At 41.9% G+C, this 23,373-nt stretch overlaps 3 protein-coding genes across 6 annotated transcripts; 1 reads left to right on the top strand and 2 right to left on the bottom strand.

Annotated features, from left to right (window-relative positions):
* Positions 1-27: 27 nt before the first annotated feature.
* birc5a (baculoviral IAP repeat containing 5a) lies at positions 28-3,386 on the bottom strand. The gene is made up of 4 exons (XM_044178826.1): positions 3,144-3,386; positions 2,138-2,247; positions 604-721; positions 28-333 (listed from the first exon to the last, which is right to left on the bottom strand). The coding sequence occupies exons 1-4, from the start codon at positions 3,249-3,251 to the stop codon at positions 241-243; spliced, it is 429 nt and encodes a 142-aa protein (XP_044034761.1). The 5' UTR covers positions 3,252-3,386; the 3' UTR covers positions 28-240.
* A 141-nt stretch (positions 3,387-3,527) lies between these two features.
* faap100 (FA core complex associated protein 100) lies at positions 3,528-8,787 on the top strand. Of its 3 annotated transcripts, none has more exons than XM_044178819.1 (8): positions 3,528-4,030; positions 4,147-4,265; positions 4,428-5,305; positions 5,843-5,993; positions 6,125-7,064; positions 7,161-7,283; positions 7,963-8,049; positions 8,429-8,787. In XM_044178819.1, the coding sequence occupies exons 1-8, from the start codon at positions 3,875-3,877 to the stop codon at positions 8,558-8,560; spliced, it is 2,586 nt and encodes an 861-aa protein (XP_044034754.1). In that variant the 5' UTR covers positions 3,528-3,874; the 3' UTR covers positions 8,561-8,787. The 3 variants fall into 3 exon arrangements, with proteins under 3 accessions (XP_044034754.1, XP_044034753.1, XP_044034755.1); XM_044178818.1 differs by having other exon boundaries at positions 7,140-7,283; XM_044178820.1 differs by lacking the exon at positions 5,843-5,993 and having other exon boundaries at positions 6,955-7,064.
* A 398-nt stretch (positions 8,788-9,185) lies between these two features.
* fscn2b (fascin actin-bundling protein 2b, retinal) lies at positions 9,186-23,171 on the bottom strand. 2 transcript variants are annotated; one of them, XM_044178821.1, is made up of 7 exons: positions 22,334-23,171; positions 21,891-21,989; positions 20,976-21,702; positions 14,124-14,280; positions 13,313-13,434; positions 13,013-13,180; positions 9,186-12,774 (listed from the first exon to the last, which is right to left on the bottom strand). In XM_044178821.1, exons 2-7 carry the CDS (start codon positions 21,981-21,983, stop codon positions 12,569-12,571), a joined length of 1,473 nt encoding a protein of 490 aa, XP_044034756.1. In that variant the 5' UTR covers positions 21,984-21,989; positions 22,334-23,171; the 3' UTR covers positions 9,186-12,568. The 2 variants fall into 2 exon arrangements, with proteins under 2 accessions (XP_044034756.1, XP_044034758.1); XM_044178823.1 differs by having other exon boundaries at positions 21,891-22,030; positions 22,334-22,479.
* Positions 23,172-23,373: the final 202 nt, after the last annotated feature.

Raw genomic sequence — 23,373 nt, 5'->3', positions numbered from 1 at the left:
ATAAATAAATAGGGTAACCAAACAGTCTAATGTTTGATGAATAAACAGTTTAATGAATAAAAACAGATCACATGAAAACAGAAGACATTAAAGAGGACTTATATACAGTGATACAAAGAAGACATGAAGGCATATGAAGGGAACATTGAAATGAGTTCAGCAGAATCCAGTCAGTTGCTTTACAGCTACAATTAATCTCTCACACACCGCCCATCTCATTCATCAGCATCTATTCAGGTGTCACTCTTCACCCATGGCTGTTTTGATGATATCTGCTCTTCTCAATTTGGCAGCCTCTTCAAACTTGGTGATGGCCTCGTTACAGGATTTGTTCTGTGAGTGGAGGAAATGAAATCTGGATCAGAAATAATGCCAAGGTCCCTTGTTCTCACAGGAACTTACTAACATTTTGTAGATGTTAGTCTTGCTGTGCAATGAACGCACTTTTCAGACATAAGAAAAACAAAGATAGAGGATAAAAGAACAGATTGAAAACATATGTTGGCAGTCATATAGATTAACTGACTTAAACAGTCAATTGATTAAATTATGCATCATGTAAGTCAGTAATTTTAAAGTTATGGGGTCCTCTGAAGTACATACAATGATGAACTTGTGCCTCTCCTTCTGTAGTTTGAAGAATTCCTCCACAGTCAGCTCTTCTACTTTCTTCTTCAGGGTGATGAAGTGGCATGATGGTGAATGGGATTTGTGCTCCTTTCTGGTAACAAAGCAAGAGAGTGATGAGGGGGAGACAAATATTTCATTTCACGGACCATGTGCAAATGTATGCACACACACACACACACACACACACACACACACACTTGAAGGTAAAGGACATTGTACCACGCAAAATGGACATGAGAATTACTTCACTTTTCACATATCATCCGTGTGCAAAAGTTATTTCAGTGAGGAATGGTTTCCAATACAGGTCTGCTTGCTGTAGAGAAAACAGCCGGTATAAACCAACACTAAATAATACACACCATATTGTGAAGTTCAACAACTGTGACATTTCACAGTAACATGTATAGCAAATATTTACAGAGTTCAGATAGTTAATGCCTGAAGTGCTGGTGCATCAGTCGGAAAAAACTGCAAAATTATGTAACACACCAAGGACACAAGTAAACACTCACACACAACAAATAAAAGACACTTAAAAAGGTACATGTGCTGTACAACATTTTAAACTACTGCCTCAAAAATGTTGAGAGCAAGCATATTACCATGCTTGCTCATGGTGGGATTTGTTGGGTCTCTCTAAATAATATTATAAAGAGTATGGTCTAGACCTGCTCTATAGGAAAAGTGCAATGAGATAACTTCTGTTATGAATTGGCGCTATATAAATAAAATTTTATTGAAATGAGAGTCAACAGCTTTTAGTCTCAACAAAAATCATTCATTAATAAGCTTCACCACTACTTTTTTTATTAGGTTTAGATTTTTACCACTCAGTCAAAGAGGGGAAAAGAGAGCCGCCTCAAAATGTGTTTATCTGAATCATTTTGTGCCAATTTACACACATATTTGAATCAGTTTCAAGTTTTTAAGGCACTCCACTGACTATACATATTAAAGATCAGTTGTATATGTCTGCTGAAGATTTCTGAAGTCTGAGAAAATAACCTTAATGATGTTTTGGAGACTACAATTTTTTTTTAACAGAAAGTCTGTGCTACAAACTAGTTCAACAGAAGAGAGGGTCTAAAAAAAACATGCTATCAAGTTGCATTATGGAAAATTAAGGGATACAGTGTTGAGATATCTTTGCTTAGGCTAACTCAAATTTGACCATTCTTTGTTAAATCTGTCTCTCGCAAGCCCACTAACTTTATGAAGTGAACACTAAACCACTGGAGTGCTCCTTAAACTTTATAATATAGTTTACATTCTAACTTATTTGTTTTTATAATTCTGTTGTGTTATTGCTTGTTGTGAGCCACTTGTCTATTAACCCGGCTGAATCTTAATGCATTTGTTACTACACCAACCTATTTCTCTAGAGAATTAGACTAATTAAAAAATATAAGATAAACTTAAATTGATAAAGAAATGAAGCTGCACAAATCTCCAGTCCTTTTATTTACATTTCTGACCCATGAGCCTGGTAATGTGGTTATCTTACTCTGGGTCATCCTCCGGCTCCCAGCCCTCCAGCTCTTTGAGGCAGAAGAAACACATGGCGATGTCTGGGCTGTTGTCTGAAGGGGTGTGAATGAAGCCAGCTTTGGCCATCTGGAGAAACAAATGAACAGACAGATGACATTTAAAAAAAAGAAGCTGTATTTAATGCTGAAATGATTAGTTAATTAATGGACTGGTTAATAGAGAGACAATCAACAACATTGTTGTTCCATAAATATTTTATTACCAGAACTGAAACAATAAACAGATCAACTAATCAGTGATCCACAGAAAACTGTCAATTATTTTGATAATCGATTAGTCATTTCCCAAGCAAAAACCCAAAACATTCTCCAGTTCCAGCATTTCTCTGTTTCATGTTATTGCAAATTGAATATCTCTGAGCTTTGGACTGACGGTCAGACAAATGGACATTTATGTGGTTTAGGGACTGACAAAACAAGCTATTTGAAGACGCCACACATCGGGCACTGGGAAATTGTGTCATGCTATTTGTAATTTTTTTTTTTTTTTTAATTTTATAGACTAAATGGTTAATCAGTTACTTGAAAACATAACTGAGAAATTAGTCCATAATTAAAACTCATTAGTTGCAGCCCTAGTTATATTAACTAAAACTAGTGGTATCTAACTTAAGCCAATCATGTGCCTGAGCTCAAAGATATACAGGTATTTCTTCAAAATCGTTCACAGTTTTGTTAATTGATCTCAAATTAGAGCGACCTTTATTATATGAGCAAGAACACTTTAAATGTTACATTTGACACCTAGCTACCTATAAAATGTAAAGTAAACGTTTCAAATTCAAAGTTTTCGTAGCGGTAAACCTACAGCTAAACCCTCGGTAAGGTTACGGCGTATTTCATTTGAATTTTAGCTGTTTTCTTGCTTTCGAGCTAATTGTTGTTGTGTTAGCTAGCAAGAGGTAACGTAATGCGTCGCTAACCGTAGCCCAAAAAAGTCAACCGTTGATAACGTTCACTCACGTTCTCCGGGGTACACGAACAGTCTTCGTCGAATGGCCACCCCTCGAAAGTTTTCAGCCTATTCTCATAAAAATACATTTTGATATCCTCTTCGTTGCAAGGGCCCATTTCTTTAGCGTTAAAATAAATGTCAATAACCTTAGCTTAGCTAAATCAGTGTGTCGTCACCTCCACCTAAAGCTACCGAACTCAAGGATGTTTTCAAATTTCGTCGAGCGTTCAGTTTGACTGTTTTGATTGGCGGATGAAGACCACGTGCGTCCCGTAATTTCTTCTTCTTTGTGGATTTACAACATAAAAATTGCACAAGTACGCCACCCAGTGTTCTCGGCTGTGGACACTAGCGCTAAAACGTCAAACAAAATAACAATACATCTTTCATAAATTGTTTTTGGAAGAAAATAGAACACATTACTCTCGTCCTCTACCCTCTTCCCTGAGCCCAGAAATAATTTATTAACACCAAACCCACATCCACCGTCTGGCATTAGACTTCCGTTAATTTTTCATGGGTAATGTAGTTCTTGGCGGTTATTGGTCCAAAACGCCACGCGCGGAACTTTGTGTGTGCGTCTTATCCTGGTCCCATCCTCTACAACCGGTTCAGGATTACCTCGTCCAGTTTTGGCACGAACTTTCACATTTATCATCCCTCACTCAGCTAACAGAGTTAACAGTGTGCCCAACGTTACATATGCTGACTAGTCAGTTTCTTCTTCGGTGTTGTGGCTATGGAAGGACGGTGTGCTGTTGAGACTTGGGCAGAATTAGGCTTTTCAGGAACATCATGCACAACGAAGGTCAAGTTTGGTTTTGGGACAGATGTGTTTCTCTGCAGTGGCAGCGACGAAGTGTATGTTTTCAGCACTCAAGAGAGAAAACTCACGGCAAGTAACTCACATACTTTACATTGATCAGGCATTCCGATTACATTGGTCAGGTGGTAAAGATAACTATCCATTTTTTCTGTGCTTGACTGTTGTGTTGTTTTGTTGTGTTGCAGGCTGTCCTCCAGTTTTCCGGTCCTGTGAGTGACCTGGTTGAGAGTCATGACAAGCAGCTCCTCTATGTAGCCTGTGGGAGCGGAGTTTATTGTGTCAGTTTACAATTTCTGCAATCCAGGTATGAACCTTCATATAGGTGGTCCAATTTTACTGCATTCACAGTACTTAGGTTTTCATTCAGTTCCTCAAAGTCCCTGAATAATTGCCCATGTGTTATATAAAATGTGTTAAATTTAATCCTGTCAATTTCTCTTATTTATGTGAACTTTCACCTCTGCAGAGCTCACAGCTCCCCAGCTAATGCATCCTCCAGCCCAACTGAGCTGAAAATCCCTTCTGAGTTTCTTGTTGTTCCAGAAGAAGGAGTGTTATCGCTGCTCCTTGTCGGCTCTCTGCTCCTGACTGTTTCCCAGAGAGACGCGTCCTGGATGTTGACTCTGTACAATTCTCCAAACCAGTCAGAGTCCAGCAGCTATGAGATGCTCAGTTCTTTCAGTCTACCACTGGTCTCTGGTGTTGTACACGCAGGAATGAGGAGGCCTGCGCTGATTTGTGTCCATTCTAGTGATACAACCCCACCATCTTCCTACTCCACTTCTTCATCAGAGGCAATGTTAACTAACGGCCACGTGCGCCTTGAGCCGGTCCTCTTTAAACTTCTGTTTGGGATAGACGCCGCCCTCGCCAAATCCCCAGTAATTCTTTGTGGCCTGCCAGACGGGTGCCTGTGTTTCCTCCCTCTGCGTCCCCCAGGATCACGGCTCCGAGTCCTGCATAGCCTTGAGCAGCCAGTCGTATTTGTTGGCGCATCTGTTGTCATGGAAACGGGTCCGGGCCATGCACAGTGTTTGGTGGCAGTGGGTGAACTAGGGAGAGTGGTGCTGATCAAAACAGACAAGGGAGGGCCAGAGGGAGGGGGCAACATAGCTGGTTTTATTGAGAGGTGTGTACCGGGGCCTGTGATGTGTGGCTGCGTGGATACAAACTGTCTTTACTACAGCACTGGGTCAGACCTGCTGGGCCTGGATCTATCGGAGAGATCATCTGGGAGAGAAGGCCAAGAAAGGGTTGAGGAGACAGGCGCTGCTCTCCAAAGCCCCATCAGCTTAAATGTGTGTAGAGTCATCGCCTTGGCTGAGCCTACATGCAACACTGAAGGTAAGCAGACTCAGGCCGAGCATAGAAGTGTTGACTTTACAGGCGCCAACCAAAGAATGATTTCCATCTGGCAGCGATCGCTTTCAGTTCATACCACTACTGTATACAAATGTACTTGCAGACAAATGAAAACTGTGTGTTAGGCATAGATATAGTATGGTTTAGTTGTAATAACGCAGTTCCAAACTGTTTTGAAAACTCTTCCTTGTTAAGTCTGTTCAAGTGCGTCTGAGTCTAATATGACATATGTGGCAGACAATAGTATTTGATTATAAATCGATATCACGGTGTGATAAGAGTGTTTACTGAACGACTGCATTCTGTATCTAAGATGCTCTTCGAGTTCAGTGGCAATTATGTAACTGAGCCTACATGTTTGCTTTGCAACTGGGCCTAAGTCTCTTAGCTACCTCTGTCTTGTATCCTTCTTTGTCTTTGTGTGTTGTCTTTGTTTAACTTGTGACTCTGAACTCTTAAGACTAAACTATTAGTTTTTTTCCCCTAACTTTGGAAATTGCTCTCACATACCTGGTGAAGTTCAGCTGCTGGGGCTGTCTGCCAGCGGGCAGCTCCAGAGGATTACCTTACCTGTGGGGAGAGAGGATGCAAGATTGTCCAAGGTGCCTTCCACACATGTGGGCCGCAGCATCAGGGACATCCTGTCTGCTATCGGGGATGTTTGTGATAGGTATGCTCAACACGATTCCTTTTTGATTGTTAATATAATTTAACACTGAAATGGAAGACACAGTAGACATGCATTGTAGTTAACATTGTCTTTCCGTTGATATAAGTGGGATTTTCCTTGTTTTCTTTTAGAGCATCAGCGTTGAAAATTGCAATCAAATCCAAAAACCAAATCCTGAGGCACCTGAATCAGGTGCTTAACATCAGCTTCCTGCTGATAGCCAGTACAAATAGTGAAGAGCATCTTCCAATCCAGGAGAAGCCAATCAGATGTCATGCCATGACCAAGTGGAGCAGATTGCTTCAAAAAGACTCCCTGAACCTGACATGTGTCCTGGATAATTCAAGTCCTTATGTTTTGGAACGAGGCTGGACACTGAGCATCACTGTCTTTCCTCTGTCCTATTCTCCCAGCGCAGGGGGGGGGGGCTCCACCACAAATTTTTCATTCCCATTCCCCAATCTCCATCCAGGGGAAACGTTAGAAGTATCACTGCCCTTAGCAGCTGCAGGCGACGCAACCTTCCCTATGACCGTAAGCTGCTCACTCATCTTCTCACTCTCAAGTCTCCTGGGAGAGGAGGCAGCAAACCTTCCTGGTTCGCAGAGTAGCTGCTTTAGTTTGCCCTTGAACACACTGACAGTGGATTGGTTGCACGCCCTGCAGGTGAACAGTCCCACAGCTACCCATAAAAAGGCCACATCTCAATCCAACAACACCACAGCAGATACCATCCAAGCTTTTGTAAGCTCACGCCGGATGAGGTGCAGTGGAAGAGGGGAGGGAGGAGGAGAGGGTGCTTCAAACCCTGAGCGAGAGCAGTATTCAGCAAGTGTACGGGTGTCATCAGAGTTACTGAGGGATACGCTGGTGTTGAAAAGCTCAGATTTGGACCCTCAGGGGCCAAAGTTGGCTCCTCAAAATGTAAGCCTTTCTCTACTGGAATGGTTGTTGTCTGAAGGTCCTGGAGGAGTGAAGACGGGACACCAAGGAGACAAGATTGCACTCAGCAGCTCAGTGGTCCATGCTCGAGGTCCAAACGGACACACAGTCAAGCTGACTGCAAAAGAGGTAAAGAATGATCTAATATTATATTTATAAAAGGTTACTCTGTATATTTGATCTTGTGTTATTTGAATAAAACAGATGAGTGCTTTTGTTCTCCAGGTAAATGTAGGGGAGGAGAGCGTGGGGAAGGAGGAGTCCCTGACAACAGTGGAGGTTCAAGTCGAGAGCTCATCTATAGCAGCAGTGTGCGGCCTGCACCATGCTGTGCTGCGCCGGGTACAGGTAAAAACACACCCAGTGCCATCCTTTACAGCATATTCAGAGAAACTTACAGTAGGATGAGTTTTGTCCGACATTTGCAGGTTTTTTTGTTATACTTGACACGGACGTAATGGATGTTTTTGAGGAGGACATATCTAAAGATTGAGTTTGGATGGAACACTCGCACACAAACGATTTTTCTTCAGTATTGTGTTTCCAAAACAACCATGCAGCTTTCACAACTTGATGCCTAGAAGCTGTTTGATGCAAGCTACAGATTGAGAGGAGTTGCTGGAAATTTGTATTTATTTTGTTCAACTTTACAAAGGTTGACTTCTTGTAAATGTAGGGAACCTCAAAAGAAAAGAAAAATATATCAAGGTTGAATTTTCTTTTCTTCCTCCTGTTGCAAACTCAGTCTTCGTTAGTTACTGAAAATGGCTGCAGTCAGTCTTTCACTAGTGCACAATACAAGATTATGGAAAGACTAAGTGATACAATCAAACATGTTAGTTGAGAGAGACCTAAATCATCCCCTTACACATGCGCAATGATTAGACTGTAGCTGCAACTAGACAGCACAACTACCTCGGACTATCCTAGACTGCTGTGACTCCGCTCGTAGTTATGTGTGTCCCTGCTTTTAGATGCACGCGTGAAATTCCTTCAGATTCATTGTCTGCTCTGTTCCTTCACACAGACTCTGTTGCAGAGGGCTCCTGAGAGGGCTGCTTGCACACAGAGGGTCCAGAGTTTAGGTTTAAGACAGGCACTGCAGCGGGCCGAGGTAAGACCTACATTTACTTACTTTTGTCCATTGCAACTAACAATTATTATTATTATTACCTAATCACCTGTCTTTTTTTCAGTAATCAATTACATTAATGAATAATTAGCCTATAAATGTAATGACAGGTACCCACTGCAAATACCAAAGCCCAAAGTGATGTTATTCCATTTACAGTGACATGAAAGGAAGAAGGATTTCTATTAAGTATAGTACATTTCTTATAAATAAATCAACCCATTCAGCCCAAGACTTTTAGAAGACCGCAGACATGCACCCAATAGCTTTTTGTCATTGTCTATGTTTGTGTTTACATTTAAAGTATCTTGGCGTCATTTCTTTTTGAACTTTCGTCTCTTGCCTCCCCCTCTCACGTCAGCACCTGCTGCAGCAGATCCAGCAATGTCGAGTCTCAGGGGCGTTTGGCGTGGGCGTGTCCACAGGGCAGATGACCCGATCTCTTCTCAGCGTTTACAGAGAACTCAGAGAAAACCCTTTCTTTATAATTTAACTATTTTTTGTTCTGTGTTATGTAACCTGTCTTTGAAGCTGACTGAAAAAATAATATCCATAATAGTGATTGCTATTTTAAATGTACTTTTGTATCACTGTAAATGGCTGTTAACCATTTTATATTCTACACAAAGAAGAATTTGCGGCATTGAAGAATATTTGCTCATGTATAAGAGAGCGATTATTTGGTTCCAGTCACATGACAATAAATTAAATCAAGACTTACTGTATGTCTGTGAACTCTCTCCCCTTCGTAGTTATTCTCATGTGACTCATTATTTTCCATAATTTTTTTTTTGCTTTTGCACAGCTCTAATAATAACGGTCACCATTTTTTGTTAGTTGTGTGCTTCAGCTCAACTTCACTTTACAAACCATCACATCCAGCAGAAGAACTGAAGAATATACGCACTTACAGTGCAAATGGAAAAACTCTGTCTCACTACTGGGTGTAGGTCCTCCGGTTCACAGTCTCCTGATGTGTCAGACATGTAGGTGTAACAGTGACGTAGGACCTGATGTCTTGGACAATAGTTGCTCTTGAGCAAGTGCACACGTTTACAGACGACTGGTAGATTGCAGGGCTTTGATTATGAATGACCAACACATACAAAAGTAATCAATCCATTTGAATAAAGCTTTTAATCATCCTAAGAGGTTGTTGCAAGAATACATCAACTGAAGTGAAAAAACAGGAGGGATCGGTCTACCTTATTCTGTTAGCAGGCTACAAATGGAGGATGGAGTCTGTGACACATAACAGCACTGGATATAAATGGGGCATTTGCAGGCAGCCGCATTGATCGTCCATAATTCAAGCAGTTGCAGAAAAAACAAATTTCAGTGTTTTTCAAGAGTAGAAGGTCGTCTAAGGAGGGAGGGATTAAGAGATACCTAAGAGCGGTGATCTCTTAAAAATGTAACATTTAACACCTTGTATACTTCCAAGACAAGTTTTTATTGATTTATATCATATCTCTCTATTTGAATCATTACCAGACCTTTCAGTGTCAGCAGTCACCCAGTGAAGTGATTTGAAGAAGGCTGATTAAGCATAATGAGGGGATCTCATGTCCTCTTACAACAAAAACGCACAGTCACGCTTTTTGTTGCAATGAGATAGGCTGATCACACCATATCAAAAAGACAATTGAGGACATTTAAAAGAGAGGAAAGCACTGTTTACTGTTTTTTAACAACTGGTCTTGTTTGTTTTTCAAAAAGCCTGAATCAACAGTGTATTTTATTCCACTCTATTTCGTTACCTAACTTTATTACACTATTATACTGTTAACTGTTGTATCAAAGGTGTTGTCATTTTCGAAAAAGACACATATGCACCACAATCTATTTCCTTTAACATATTGTTATTGATGCTGGTGTTGCCTAAAGGCCCTTATTATTTAAGTTTATAATGTGCTTTAGTGGTGCATGCGGTATTAACCAAATTTTCAATTCATTAAATCATCGAACAATAATTGAACCTGGAGTCTTCTGGCCCCCCAGAGACTTTATCAAGTTGGTAATCCAGCCAGTAAAATGTTGTCTGAATTGAATCCATAATTTTCACTGTGTCAAAATGACCACCACTACTGAATATGTTTTAATTCAAAAACACATTCACACCTGCAGTTTAGATCAAGTTCACCTGACCTGCACAAGAACACAGAGTCTGTGTAAACTTACTAACTAGCCACTATGTCTCCTGTGTGTATTAAGCCCTGATGCAGGATGGTCATATAATGCATCACATTCCTGGATAACCATCCAGGACCGCACATTATGTCACTGTTTGGTACAACAATAATACAAATAATACCTCATGCCATGGTGAAAACAACACAAATTCCTGCTAGCACAACATCAAAAACTGTGAAAATAGCTGCTCCTGCCAAGACAAGAACAGTACTAATGCCTGATGGCACTATAGCTGAAACAGTTCCTGTTACTGATCGTGCTGTAAAAATGTTTAAAGCAGTGGCCGGTCTGTGGAAAGACTATGATCTCATCCACCAGTAACTGGCCAGAAAAGCAAACCAGTAAAACAGCGACCATGATTGGTGAGAAACTGATGGCACCTCCAGCTATCATCTCAGCAACAGCTGCTTCAGTCACAGAAACAGCAATGGCTGCTCGCATCATGGTGTAAGCAACAGCAGGTCCTGACTTGTGGAGACTCCCAGGTGATGTCTCTGCTTCCTGTACAGATGGCTAACAGTGGACCCTCGAAGCAGCAGTGAATCTCAGCAATAGGAGATGATGAAGAAAGGATGGAAGAAGAAACTCCTCTGCTCCATCTACAGATTCTACCTCTTCACAGATGTCAAGAAAGGTGAGAGCGCTCACAGATGAGACTGTTCTTCCACAAACCGGTTTAGAAAGCAATATCATATCTTTCTATCTGTAGAATTTAAATCAAAACCAAAGACCCACTTCTCAACTCCACTTCAACTTCTCAAATCCCATTGTTTTTCTTTTATGCTTGCTCTCTCTTCTCGTACTGTGGTTGGCATCAGTGGGGGGAAAGTAGTACTGTACAATTTTAAGTACATGTACTTTACTTGAGTACTTCCATTTTATGCAACATTCTATTTCCTACTTCCTCCATTACTAGGGAAATATTGTACTTTGTACTACACATAACAGCTGTAAGTAGTTATAATTTGGCCATTAAAATTCTGCTTAAACAGTATTGCATAAGCAATAATATCAAATCCAATATAATGTGACCCCCTAAAAATGAATCTACTTGTGACCCCTAATCACAGGGTATGGTTGTAGTATGGACATGACTGGTGAGCAGTTCAACCAAAGAGTGATTTTTCCTTCTCAGACTGTGTTATTTGAGTGATTTTTAGGGACCCCAGAGAGGTGAAAGTATTTAACAAGAAAGCCCAAATTAGACAAAAATCAACCTAGTTTTCTGTTACAAAAATATCATTTTTTCTTCCTTATCTCTATTGATCATAGTGATGGCTCACATTTACCCTTGGACTACTTGCAGGGGGTCCCACTGGTTTAAGGAGTATGCTTGTATGTGGATGTTAAGCTTCCAGTTACCTGTCAGTCTGTAAAACATGAACCGGAGCAGATCTAAAAGTTGTGAAAGCGCCCTTAAATAAGTTTGTCCTTGATTCCTATAATCCTGGTAGAAATGTGACATTACTAAAACAAAACATAACCAGCCAAACAAGTGTATTTTGTGTCTTTATGTTCTTAAAAGACAGAAGAAATGTAGAAAAACAAAAAATCCACCCACTTCAGGTTGCAGGTTGGAATGATCCTATTAGCTCTGCTACCATGTTTTCATGAGTCTTGATTACAGTCTTCTACTGTTTCTACAGGTAACTACTAGAAACCCAATCATTCTTGTCTACTAATATCCTCAGACAGCAGTACCAGGCTAATAACTGGAACTCCTCTAAAAAGTGACCTCACTCGTAATGGTGACTGTCTGTCTGTCTCAAATGGCACTCTGATTCATTGTACCCCTTAGACTGGATGAGTGACAAATGTCATTACACACCTGTAGTACCACTTTGTTGCCTTGCTCTTAATAATGTAATATGTGTAAGGAGTGGCAGAAAGGCTGGGAAGATAAAGATGCGGAGAAAGAGGACGCCGTGAACGACAGAGTTGGATGTCACGCTGATGTTTGGTTTTACAGCATACATAAAGGAAAAACTCTAATGCTCACTCACTAATTATTCTGTTTTCGAGATCAAGCACCGATTCAAAACATTGTTCACTTCATCAAGACTTTTCTTGGCTGAATATGCATGGTCAGTTCCTCTTCTTGCACTTTCTCCCCCCGTGTGAGTCACTTATTCTTGTGAGTTCTCTGCTTCGACCTCTTTGTAACAGGAAGGAGAAAAAAAGTGGGATGAAATCAGTACAAGCTGCAACACGTCGCTGATGAGTAACTGTCTTTCACCTCAAAATGCCACAGAGTTAACTCAACGATGAGAGGGGACAGAGTTAGGGTTAGGACTTATATTGGATAGTATTAATACTCCCACAGGGCCGAGCTGCTCAGGCTGAGTCCGTCTCCCTTCAGCGTGCCTCCCTGGTCTCCGCGCAGGTATTTGCCGTTCTTGCCACGGATGGCGAGGCGGCCATGCTCCTGGAGCTCCAGAGAGAAATCCTCAGGGGCCTCACCGTCTGAGCACACCAGCCCAGCACTGTTCACGTACCAGAACCGGCCATCCACACCTGCAGGATTTAAAGGGTAAATACACCAAGTCAGACAGAGTAGAATAATCTGTCCAACATCTTGAAAGTTTAAATGCACAATGAGTACAGCAGCAGGATTTACTTTCATTTTATAGATCTGGTTGGGTTTGTCTACATGCACGTGTGTTCAAGTAATGTGCTGCAGTTTTGTTTGAGAAATGGAAGCAAAAAAGAAGCAGGGATTTAATCAGTCTTGTTTGAGTGGGTACATCCTGACCTTTAATATTGTAGGCCCCGTTACTGAATTGCAGGTTGAAAATGTCATAGACCGATCTGCTGGCGTCCAGTGTGTTGGAGTTCCTGTGGTGGCAGATGAAGCCGTTCTCTCCTCTCAGGATCAGCATGGGTCGGTTGATCAGTTTCAAAGTGAGCTGTTCGTCCTCACCTGACAAAAGGTGACAGCAAATCCATGAAAACACATCAGAAGGAACATAAGAGAAGTCTGAGGCAGGGTCTGAGGGAGGAGGTACATTAGTGAAAAAGGAGGAGGAGAACAAAACCTAAAATGGTCTCTTACCTATAGAATCACTGATAGCAAGTAGCTGGCCATTCTTCTTGGTGCAGATGTATTTTCCATTGTTAGCTTTTAGTGCCACCTTGTGGCCAAGCCACTCCACTGAAAACATGGCGTTCGCTGACCTGCAGTTGCGTATCACAAGAGAGAAAATGAGACTTGCCTTGTGCTCTTGGAAATATTGTGATTACATGTTGAGTGGACTAAAAAAGCTAAAGCAGCTCAACTAAGAGAGACTGAGGTTTCTATAAAATCACATTTGGCAAGATACGTTTAGGGGGCTGAGATAATGTACTCAAACCAGTTGTTTCTCACTATATGATATTATTTGCCATCTCATGCATGCTAGCAACCATTCCTATTAGTTTCAGTCTTTCAGTTTTTGTCATCAATCACTTCTATTTTCAGTAGATTTATATATCAATTCCATGACTGACTTACATTTTCAATGACACATTCTCTTGTGTCCTGTGACAGTGTTGCATTATTCTATAAATGATAATAAATATCTGCCATTGTGTCATGAAATTTACTTTATTTCTTATAAAGCTTCACGACTATTTGGGTTTATAACTTATGAAATCAGAAGTTTATGTGGAGTAGTGGAAGGCTGCATGTGATGAAAGGGGAACATTTATGTTTCGATAGTGAGGTAAAAAAAGGTCACTCAGATTTAGCCAAGGGCATACTGTGATGGTGCGGAACAGTTCCTTTTATAAAACCATATCTGTAATATAAAATATCGAACTGACACATATAATTGCTGATGTATTCATTTTCACTCTGCACAACTGATATGAGAGCATTCACTCACACTTCAGTGGCAGTGCTCTGGATGCCTCCGTGGGCCACCAGAGCCCAGTAGTTCCCTTGGCTGGTGCGGAACGTACACTTCCTGGTTTCCTTGTCAATCTCCATCTGAAACGTCTCCATGTCTGTCTCATCTTCCTGATTGGCTGCAAGGCTTACTCCTGGGAGGGGCATAGCAAGCACATTCTGTCATTAATACTTCAGCATGAAAACTTGAGGACTATAGTCCTATATACACACTAAATGTGTGGAGAAATCCATCCATTCACTGCTGCCCACAATTTGTATTATTGATCACTTTCCATTTTAGTCATTTCTCAGTTGTATTGCAGTGTTGTGTGCTGCATTTGTGCAATTACTGCACAAGTCGTGATATTACAACATTTAAAATTTGCATGAGCGGTGAGGTTATAATGAGCAATGAACTTAAAAAATACAAAATACATCTGATTGTGTAACTGTGGTGTAACTCAAGCGATTTGTGCATGAAAGAAACAAATTCCTCTACAGACCTCTTTTCAACCTCTCTGGATTCTCAGTGGCAAGTCGAAAACCAACAGAGTAGTTTGGGAAAACAGCAACATAGGGGCTTGCAAATCAGGTTGTATTGTTATGTTTAGCTTGGCCCAGCATGAAAGAGTTGGTAATCACGCTGATCCTGGGATGTTGGGTTATTTTGAATTGGTTCCGTCTTGAACTGACTTGCAAACCATATAACTTCCTGAGGGTAAATACATTTTCACCTATTGTGGTTTAGGATGCATTTATGGACAAAATATACTACATTAAATAACTAAATGTGCCCATGCAGGAAAATCTTACAGAGACAAGCTATCACACACTAAATGTTTCTCACAATAATATGTGTTATCAGCTATACAGAGATAACACTCTCACCATGAAGCTCTGCATCAATTACATCGAGACAACCAAACAAAAATCACACCTTTGATTGACAAGCATTTTATAGAAACCACTTAGGGACCAATCATTTTAGCATTTTCATTGCTAACACATGAAACAGTGTTGGTGTCAAACATAACACAAACACTGTGACATCCCTCGCCTCTGCTTTGATGGGTGGTTTGGCTTCCAGGTTCAGACGCAAACAGGCAGCTTTACTATTAACCTGGTCTTTATTTCAGCAGTCCTTTGTGATTTACAGGGCCTAACATTAAAACAGGCCACTGCAATATTTTCAGCTGTTAGCATTATCATAAATGTTGGCAGAAAAGAAAACATTTGTTTGCCACCACCAAGAGACAGATTGCAGAGAGCTAAATCCCACATTAGATGCATCCCAGAATATCCCCAATACATTTTCTTAATCCTTTAACAACACAGATCTGTGCGCCTCACCCCCCTCTCATCTCTCCCTGCTCTCTTCTCTGGTCATCCTTCCTACCGTCCTCCTTTTCCCAATCTCCTCCTCCTTACCCCTGACCCCCTAAACCCCCACCTCCCACCGTCACCCCACCTCTGGCCCTGCCTATCTGCCCTCTTCACAGCGGGGCTCTGATATAATCAGCTTTCAAGTGTTACCCCTCCAATCCCTCAATCCCCTCAATAAAAGAATAAAGGAAAAACAGGAAAAGACCAGAGGATTTTATGGTCCGCACTTAGCAGGACGTGCGGATAATTAGCAACCCCTCTCAACCCTCAAGCTAACGGAGCTATGAATGATCAAACGTGGAAAACATGCTAAAAAATGTAAATGCATTAACTAGCTGTATTATTTTATACATCTTAAAGAACCCAAAGTATACTCATGTATAGAGGGGTACTTTTATTTAACAAAAAGAGCCCAAATATATGTGACAACAGTGCCTTAAAAAATTATTCAAAGACTGAAACCTCAGAAATGATCAGTCTGTACAGTTTATTGGTAACCTGCAAGTGACTGCATTTGAGAGGTGCAGAAAAATAAAATTTTATCCTCCAAAACTAGCATACAAAGGTTACAAACAACAATACAACAATGCTAAACGAGAGTGAATGTAACAAACATGACAAGCCATGCTAGTGGTTCTGTCAGGCTGTATTTAGGCACAGCAATGCTTTGATCTAATGCTAACGTAAGCATGCTAACATGTTTGCTAAAGGTGTTCAGTACATTTACGAATGAATCTTTAACAAAATGTTCTAAATGAACTGACTATACTGAATCAACATTGTTACTGAATGAATCAGTTGCCCATCTACTGGTGACTGAGCACACCATTGTCAGCTCAGCCGTGATACAGCCTACGTTACTTCCTCCTTAAGTTAATCTTTAAATGCAGGGTGTTTATTCAAACATTCCTACATACTTTTTAAAGAAAAACATTAGAAAAACAATGCTTTTTATCCATTACGCTAGACCTTGAATGTGCTTACAGAATTTCATGCCAGTTCATCAGTCTGGACCAAAGTGGTGGACCAACCGACAGACCAACAATGCCATCCCTGGAGCCATGCCGCTAACGTGGCTAAAAGCAACATTGTCTGTATGTCCTAAGTGAAGTCAACCCAGGTTTCTCCTACATTTTATAGTGATGTGGTCTTAGGGCATCACAAGTAATAAACCTGAGCTCACTACAATACGCTGCATCAAGTGGTTTAAGGCTACTGAGGGATGCATGCATAGAAATTACATCTGCATAATCCAACGCAGATGCACATACCAGTTAAAAGGGCCTGGTTTTTCGATAGATAAAAAAAACACAATTTCAACTAAAATTTTTATAGCAGTTGTTCAGCCCTAGCTCGTGGTTCATGACAGTGTAAATCCCATCTGTTTTAAGATTATTTTGGGGCCTTTTGCTTTAATTTGATATCTGACCGTATACACAGACTGGAGGAGGGAGAAAGGGGAGGGCATTCTACAAAGATATAACGGTTACTGAGCTACCGGGACGCTTTAATCACATCTTATTCACACCCAATAAACTAGGTATCATGAGGTCTTACAACTGGTTAAATTATCATTGATCTTAAGTGCATTTGAAGCATAAATTTCTGCCCCTCTACTCTGCACTAATGCCTGGGGGCCCATCACTCTTATTCTTTCATCCCGACTCAATGTCATGCTTTGTCTACCTATTCCATGTGTCCATTTCACACTAATTCAACCCAGAAATGATCCTCCGACAGGGCTCAGCTGGGACCTCGCAGTCGCTATCTGATAGATGAGAGGAGAGGAGACAGAGGAAGGAGAGAAGGATGAAGGAAGAGAAAGAAACAGAGAACAGATGGAGAAAGAGATTAGATATGCTGAAATCCAAGCCAGCAATCTGAGGATATCAGTGGCTGCGTTGATGACCATCTTTGACACACCAGTTGGTCAAGCATACGAAAGGAGGTGTTGTCATCATAGCTACGATCCCTGATTAACTATGTAGCGTAGCACGGTACACTCCTCATCAGTACACTCCCTGGTGCATCTACACACACACACACACACACACACACACACACACACACACACACACACAAACACACATAGGTACCATCAGCAGTGGCACATTTTGGATCAGACCCCAGATCCAGCTCCACTTTCTGGTGTTGTCCTATACCCACAGCCTGCAAGTGGAGCAGGCCTAACTAATCCATCAGCGATAGATGGCTCTGACATCTATTATTAATGGTAAGCTGATGCCACTATCCCCCTGTTCCTTATTTTCCTCTTTCTCCCAATCCTTCAACCTTTACAACTGCATGTTCTGTTGTTTTTTATCTCAGTCCATTAAATTTTTCCTCTCACTTATCTGCTCCTGGGCTGTTTGTGTGCGTGTCTGTGCACGCACGCATCATGTGTGTATGTATGTATTTGTGTGCATGTGTTCACGTGTGTTAATGGAAAGTTTGTGTCTTTGGACTATCATCTCTTTTCACTTTCAGGGCAGAGTGGACCGCTTAGACCCGAGGAACACAGGGAGGTGATGAGAGACATGATGACAGATCTACATAACATGCTAAGACACACACACACACACACACACACACACACACACACACACACACACACACACACACACACACACACACACACACACAGGCAATAAAGAACAACTCAGGGCAGACAGAAAATATTGCATTGCCCATTGCTGTCTGCAAAACATCTCTTTAACACTTTCATATCTACATTCATGCTCTACCTCACAACAACTGACCCTCTTTTATTACCAACCCATTTACTGCATTTTTACTCACTTCAAAAAGAAAGCCAACGTGACTCCTCTGCACTAAATGGAGCAGAAACAAAGGTGCTAATTTATGTATAAAGGCACAGCTGACATTAGGGAGGATGAAGAGCCCACCTGTCTCCACACATACTCCTGTTGTCCCAATGTCCTTTGAGAGTTGTATCCTCCCTTCTCTGCTTTCCATTTTCCCCTTCTTCTTTAATCATCATGTTGAACCCAGAGGTAGAAGGTAACAAGGTATATTTATTTAAGTACTGAAGAATTTTGAGGTACTAACAGGTAAGGATTTTACATTTTGTACTTTTGTCCCACTTTTAGTCTAACTTAACGATTCAACCTTTCACCTAATATATTTTTTTTTAATGTTTGCTGCAAACTATCATCCATTCTCCCTTATTCCATTTATTTCATTTCATTCAGTGTTACCAGGTATTCACACTGCAAGCAACACAATCAGCAAATGGCTGGGAAGTTGGGAAGTGTCAAAGTCAGCTAATGTCTTGGTTGACCATTTAACAAGCTTTTCCACTCAAGAAAACTGGTCATTGCTGAACAGTTGTTACATGTCAATAGCCAGCCAATAGTCTATGGTGTGAATGCCAGCTTCAATGTTTACTATCAGTATAATTTTGGATTCTTGAACATTTATGGCCAGCAAGTGCAAAATAAGCGAGAAGTTGTTTTGAGTCATTCAAAACTGAAATGCTATAGCAGCAAAAAATATGTGCTGATAAGAAATCTCATCTTGTACCTTGATGTGACCATTTCACAGTGTCATGTGTTGCTAAATACAACATATTCTCTCTTTAACAGTTTGTTTTCTTGATCCAGCAGCACATCACCACTGACTGATTAGCACTGACTGATGTGCTGGGGGTTGGCAGGGTAGATTAGCGGGTTAGAGTGGGACTCAGAGGAGCAGAAGCTTTGGCCCCAGGTGAGAGGCAGCTTGGGTTTCTGAAAGCAGACTCCCCCCTTGCCTTCCAGGAACAGGGGCCAACTTCATCAATAATTCAAAACACCACCTCACCACTCGTCGCAGCAGGACGGTATGGTTGTGTGTGGGTGAGTGTGTCGGAGAAAGATAAAGCTTTTGTTTGTGCAGGACAAGTGTAGGAAGAGAGAGAGAAAGAATGTGAGCATGCTGCAAGTATTTCTGTCTGTGCTTACATTTGTACATGAAGCTACTCTACATACTGTATGCATGTTTTATCCTGCACCATATCTTTCCTTCCCCTTCAACCAATCAGTTTACAGTGCTCCCAGTCATTTGGTTTCTGCCTGAAGCTCCCACTGCTAACCAGGAACAATGAGCGGGGAGAGATTCAGTTACAGCACCCGGGGCTGAAGTAACTCGACCCTGTAGACAAGAATCTGGTGCCTGCGGATGGGTGTCATGGCCAAGTACGCTGACAAGCACTGTTGGTGTATGCTAATCCACCCCAAATCCAGTTTCAAATCAGACCAGCAAACCATTTCGACCATCAGAAACTGCACACTTGGCAAGTCCTATAGTGCACTTCTGGTTAGATGTAATGTGATCGTCACAATTACAGTTTTTCTAGTTTTTACACTGATCAAAGAAATTCAACCTTGTTTTGGAGAAAAAACAACAACTTTGAAGTCAATGTGGAGCAGGTGTAATCCATCAGTATATTAGTGTGGTGTCATGGCTGCATGCTGATCAAATAACACACTCCAACAGCCCTGTCACAAGACTGAAGAGTAAATACATAATACAGTATCAACAGAGCATTACTGTACAGCATATAAGTTACAAGCAGCTGTTGCAGTAAGCCCAAGGGGCAAAGGCCTAGACTGTTAACACCATTACCCAACAAAGCCAGGAGGTACATATGAGAGGGAATGAAAGGGGATTTCCAAAAAGATCACCATTTATGATTATTATTTGGTAAAACGTTTTCTATTACAGTATATTTTCTGCATTTTATAACAGGGTATCCACCATTTCAGGAATACAACAGCTTCTCTGACAACATACATTTTTAGCACAACATTAAAACTCATTCATGAAAAACTCATTGCAAATTACTGTTGAGTAATCTAATTCCGTTGTTATACCCAACATGGGTGCCCAATTAATCTGTTATTTGACCATATCACTCACTAGTGTAAGACTTAAAACTGACAGTGCACTAACCTAAATCAATTGCAGCCCTAAAACAATTGACGTATTCGTCTCAAGTCTCCTAGATGAGGCTGATATAGGAGACTATCAGCCTCGTCTATCTAGTTTTCCTGGAAAAATGCCCCTATCCAATGTGATATTGATGCATGTTGATGAGAGACTAGAGAGTGGCCTATTCCCTTAACCATGCATATTCAGCATTTCCACAAGTTAATGTACTTCCTGTGAATTGTAAGCTCAGTTTTCTGGGGGCATATCAGTGCACAGTATGCATTGTATATAGGCTAGTAGTAGTAACTGTAGTAGTTGTAGTATTTGTTGCTCTTTTTTTCTGCTTCATTATGTATGTGTGTAGGTCAGTGTGTGTCAGCTAAAGGCTATGTGACCACCCTCAGTGGCACATAAGGTCAGCCTTCGTCCATTTAATCAGACATTTAGGATTCTGGGAAAGACTTTAGGGCTTCAGGGCAAAATCGTATTTCTGACAATGTCATCTCCTGCTGATGTGTCTGTGTTTTCTTACCTTGTCTTATGGAGACATATCGCCCATTAGCTGTCATCAGAACCACCTGTGGGTGGCTCTCCTCTAGGTCAAACAGTTCATCTTTGCCCGGCTTGGAGCATCGTCCAGACCTCAGGGTGCCTGTAGGCCCCATGGGAGACAAATACTTCCCCTCACAGTCTTTAAAGGCCAGCTTCCCACACTTCAGCTCCAGCGTGTATGCCGTGGCCCTCCCACTCTGTGTCAAGAGCTTCCCATCATTGCTGAGGAAGCGGCTGTCGCAGGTCTTAAGGCAGTACTTCCCATCCAGGTAGACAAGGGTCAGGAGCGCTGCCACACCCCAGGGAATGTTCACATTCACAGCGATTTCCCCATCTTCCATAGAGAGGTGGGCATAACGCTTGCGGGCCACAGACAACAGGTTGGCCTGCGGATGTAGAGCCAGGTGCACTGCCCACAGCTCGGCATCTGTGATTATCTGGGCAAAGCAGGACAGGTAGTCCCGAGAGCCACCGAAGAAGCGGAGGTGCTGCTCAGACTGCAGGGCCCAGCGACCGTCTGATTGAGCCACGATGAGGAAGCGGCAGTCTGAATTGTGCCCATCAGCCTCACAGGTGACTTTGCCGTCCTTGTCAGAGGCCAGGTAGCGTCCCAGGTGGCTGCGCAAGTAGACCACCTGGGTGTCCTGAGAGTCATGCTCTAAAGTCCATATCTGCTTTTTCTTCAGGCTGGGTGCTGACGCATTCACCTGAGACATGGAAATGTTCCAACAAAGAGCATGAAGGCTTTTCATCCTTAGTCTTGTTCTTTGTGCAACAAACAATTTAATACCTGTAGCATCTGCCTAAAAGAGTACAACCCTGTACAGCTCTATGACACCAACAATCATGCAAATATGTTACAATTCTTCTTTTACATTGGATGGCATGTTTGTACCTTGAAGCCAAAGGTCTCAGCAGTGAGGTAGCGACCCTCATGGTTGATTAGACCAAACTGCAACTTCAAGGGACGGTTCCCATTAGCAGGCATCTTCACCTGTGGATTCAGGAATGTGAGAGACAGAAGGAGAACAAGGGCTGAGACATGTTAGGGATGAGGGACAGAGTGGAAAAGAAGAAAGAGAGTAGGTAAATAGACCTGACATGGGATGCAGAAGTGAGGGGTATGCATTAAAAAGGGGGGAATAAAGGGTTTTTTAAAGAGATGAGGAATGAGGAAGGATATGAAGTCATGGAGAATGATGAAATGAGAAAGTCTTAAAGACAGGAAATCAATTCATTAAGGTACAGTATATAAAGCACTCCCAAAACCACAAATTCCTTCCCCCGCCCATGGCTTCATTATGCATTTTTCCAGCTACAGCCTCCTAATTTACTTACTGTGGTTTTGTGGCTTCCCCGCTGCAGTTTCTGCGGCTCTAATTCCAGCTCCCAGATTTAAGAGGCTTCTTTCACCGAGCGTCCTCTTGTAATTCTTTCTCTCTTCTCTCCTTCTCTTGCTGGCTCTCACGTTCTGTTGATCAGGTCTCCCAGCTCCCCTCCACGACTACCGCTCCTCACCCTAATCAGGTTAGAGGCAGCAAAGACTTGAGTCAACCTTGATCTCCCTGTAGTCCGGTATCAACCTCTGTTTCTCTGTAGACTAATTTTGCTCTCGACTGCTTATCTCCACTTCTGCTGTCAACCCGTCTCTCTTGTTGAACAGTGCTCTCTCGTCTAGCCTCACTCTTGTACTTGCTTGACTTGTTATTCACCTTGAAGGCTCAATCACCTGGTCCCCCCTGACTAGCCCTCCCTGGGGTTTTTGTTTTTTCCCCTCCTTTGGCTCCTTTGCCTACTATCTTTGGATCACATCGAATACTCTGACCCTCTTCTTCACCTTCCTTGAAGTCCAGGTTCCTTGTTTGTCAGACAAAAGTTTGATCAGTGAAGAAGAACATCCTCAGCAGTCCTGCAAATTTTATGGTAGTGCACTGAGAGGCTCCTTCACTCTTTCCCTAAACATAAGCTGTCCATCACAACTGAACTCAGCAACAAAGGGTGCTTGCCTCTGTAATCTTAAGCCTCTTTCTGCCGCTTTTTCCTCCCATCCTTTCCTTCTCTCTCTCTGCCTTTCTCTCACCTGCCATGTGTATAATCCTGCCTTTCTCTGCCTCTGCGCTTTATTCTGAGCTCTGCACTTCGGCTCTTTCTGTGACACATAAAGACAGGTAAGTAGAAACAATGCACACTCACAGACACAAAGACACACACATACACACACAGCGCCGGGTAACCAGAGCACTCCCTGTGCCTTTGGGGTAGTTGCCTGAGTGAGGCTCCACTTACTTGCCTATGCTGGGGGTTTAGTTACACACCTTCTCTGATTGCAAGCTCTCTGGGTCAGTCCTAATGGGAAATGTGTCTGAGAGGCTGAGGGA

This window comes from Siniperca chuatsi, linkage group LG20, assembly GCF_020085105.1.
Source record: "Siniperca chuatsi isolate FFG_IHB_CAS linkage group LG20, ASM2008510v1, whole genome shotgun sequence".
Lineage (NCBI taxonomy): Eukaryota > Metazoa > Chordata > Actinopteri > Centrarchiformes > Sinipercidae > Siniperca > Siniperca chuatsi.
The sequence above is the reverse complement of the archived record's forward strand: the minus strand, read 5'-3'. Positions and strand labels throughout refer to the sequence as shown.

What these genes read in the sequence shown, in the direction of transcription:
- birc5a (XM_044178826.1), bottom strand. Translation starts at nt 3,251, where the DNA reads ATGGGCCCTTGCAACGAAGAGGATATCAAAATGTATTTTTATGAGAAT. An exon ending in GAGCCGGAGGATGACCCAGA is followed by an intron (nt 722 to 2,137) that starts GTAAGATAACCA and finishes CTTTGTTACCAG; the next exon opens with AAAGGAGCACAAATCCCATT. An exon ending in AGAGGCACAAGTTCATCATT is followed by an intron (nt 334 to 603) that starts GTATGTACTTCA and finishes CTCCACTCACAG; the next exon opens with AACAAATCCTGTAACGAGGC.
- faap100 (XM_044178818.1), top strand. Translation starts at nt 3,875, where the DNA reads ATGGAAGGACGGTGTGCTGTTGAGACTTGGGCAGAATTAGGCTTTTCA. An exon ending in GCCTACATGCAACACTGAAG is followed by an intron (nt 5,306 to 5,842) that starts GTAAGCAGACTC and finishes TACCTGGTGAAG; the next exon opens with TTCAGCTGCTGGGGCTGTCT. An exon ending in AGGCACTGCAGCGGGCCGAG is followed by an intron (nt 8,050 to 8,428) that starts GTAAGACCTACA and finishes CTCTCACGTCAG; the next exon opens with CACCTGCTGCAGCAGATCCA.
- fscn2b (XM_044178821.1), bottom strand. Translation starts at nt 21,983, where the DNA reads ATGCCTGCTAATGGGAACCGTCCCTTGAAGTTGCAGTTTGGTCTAATC. An exon ending in CAGAGCACTGCCACTGAAGT is followed by an intron (nt 13,435 to 14,123) that starts GTGAGTGAATGC and finishes ACGCAACTGCAG; the next exon opens with GTCAGCGAACGCCATGTTTT. An exon ending in TGCTATCAGTGATTCTATAG is followed by an intron (nt 13,181 to 13,312) that starts GTAAGAGACCAT and finishes ACCTTTTGTCAG; the next exon opens with GTGAGGACGAACAGCTCACT.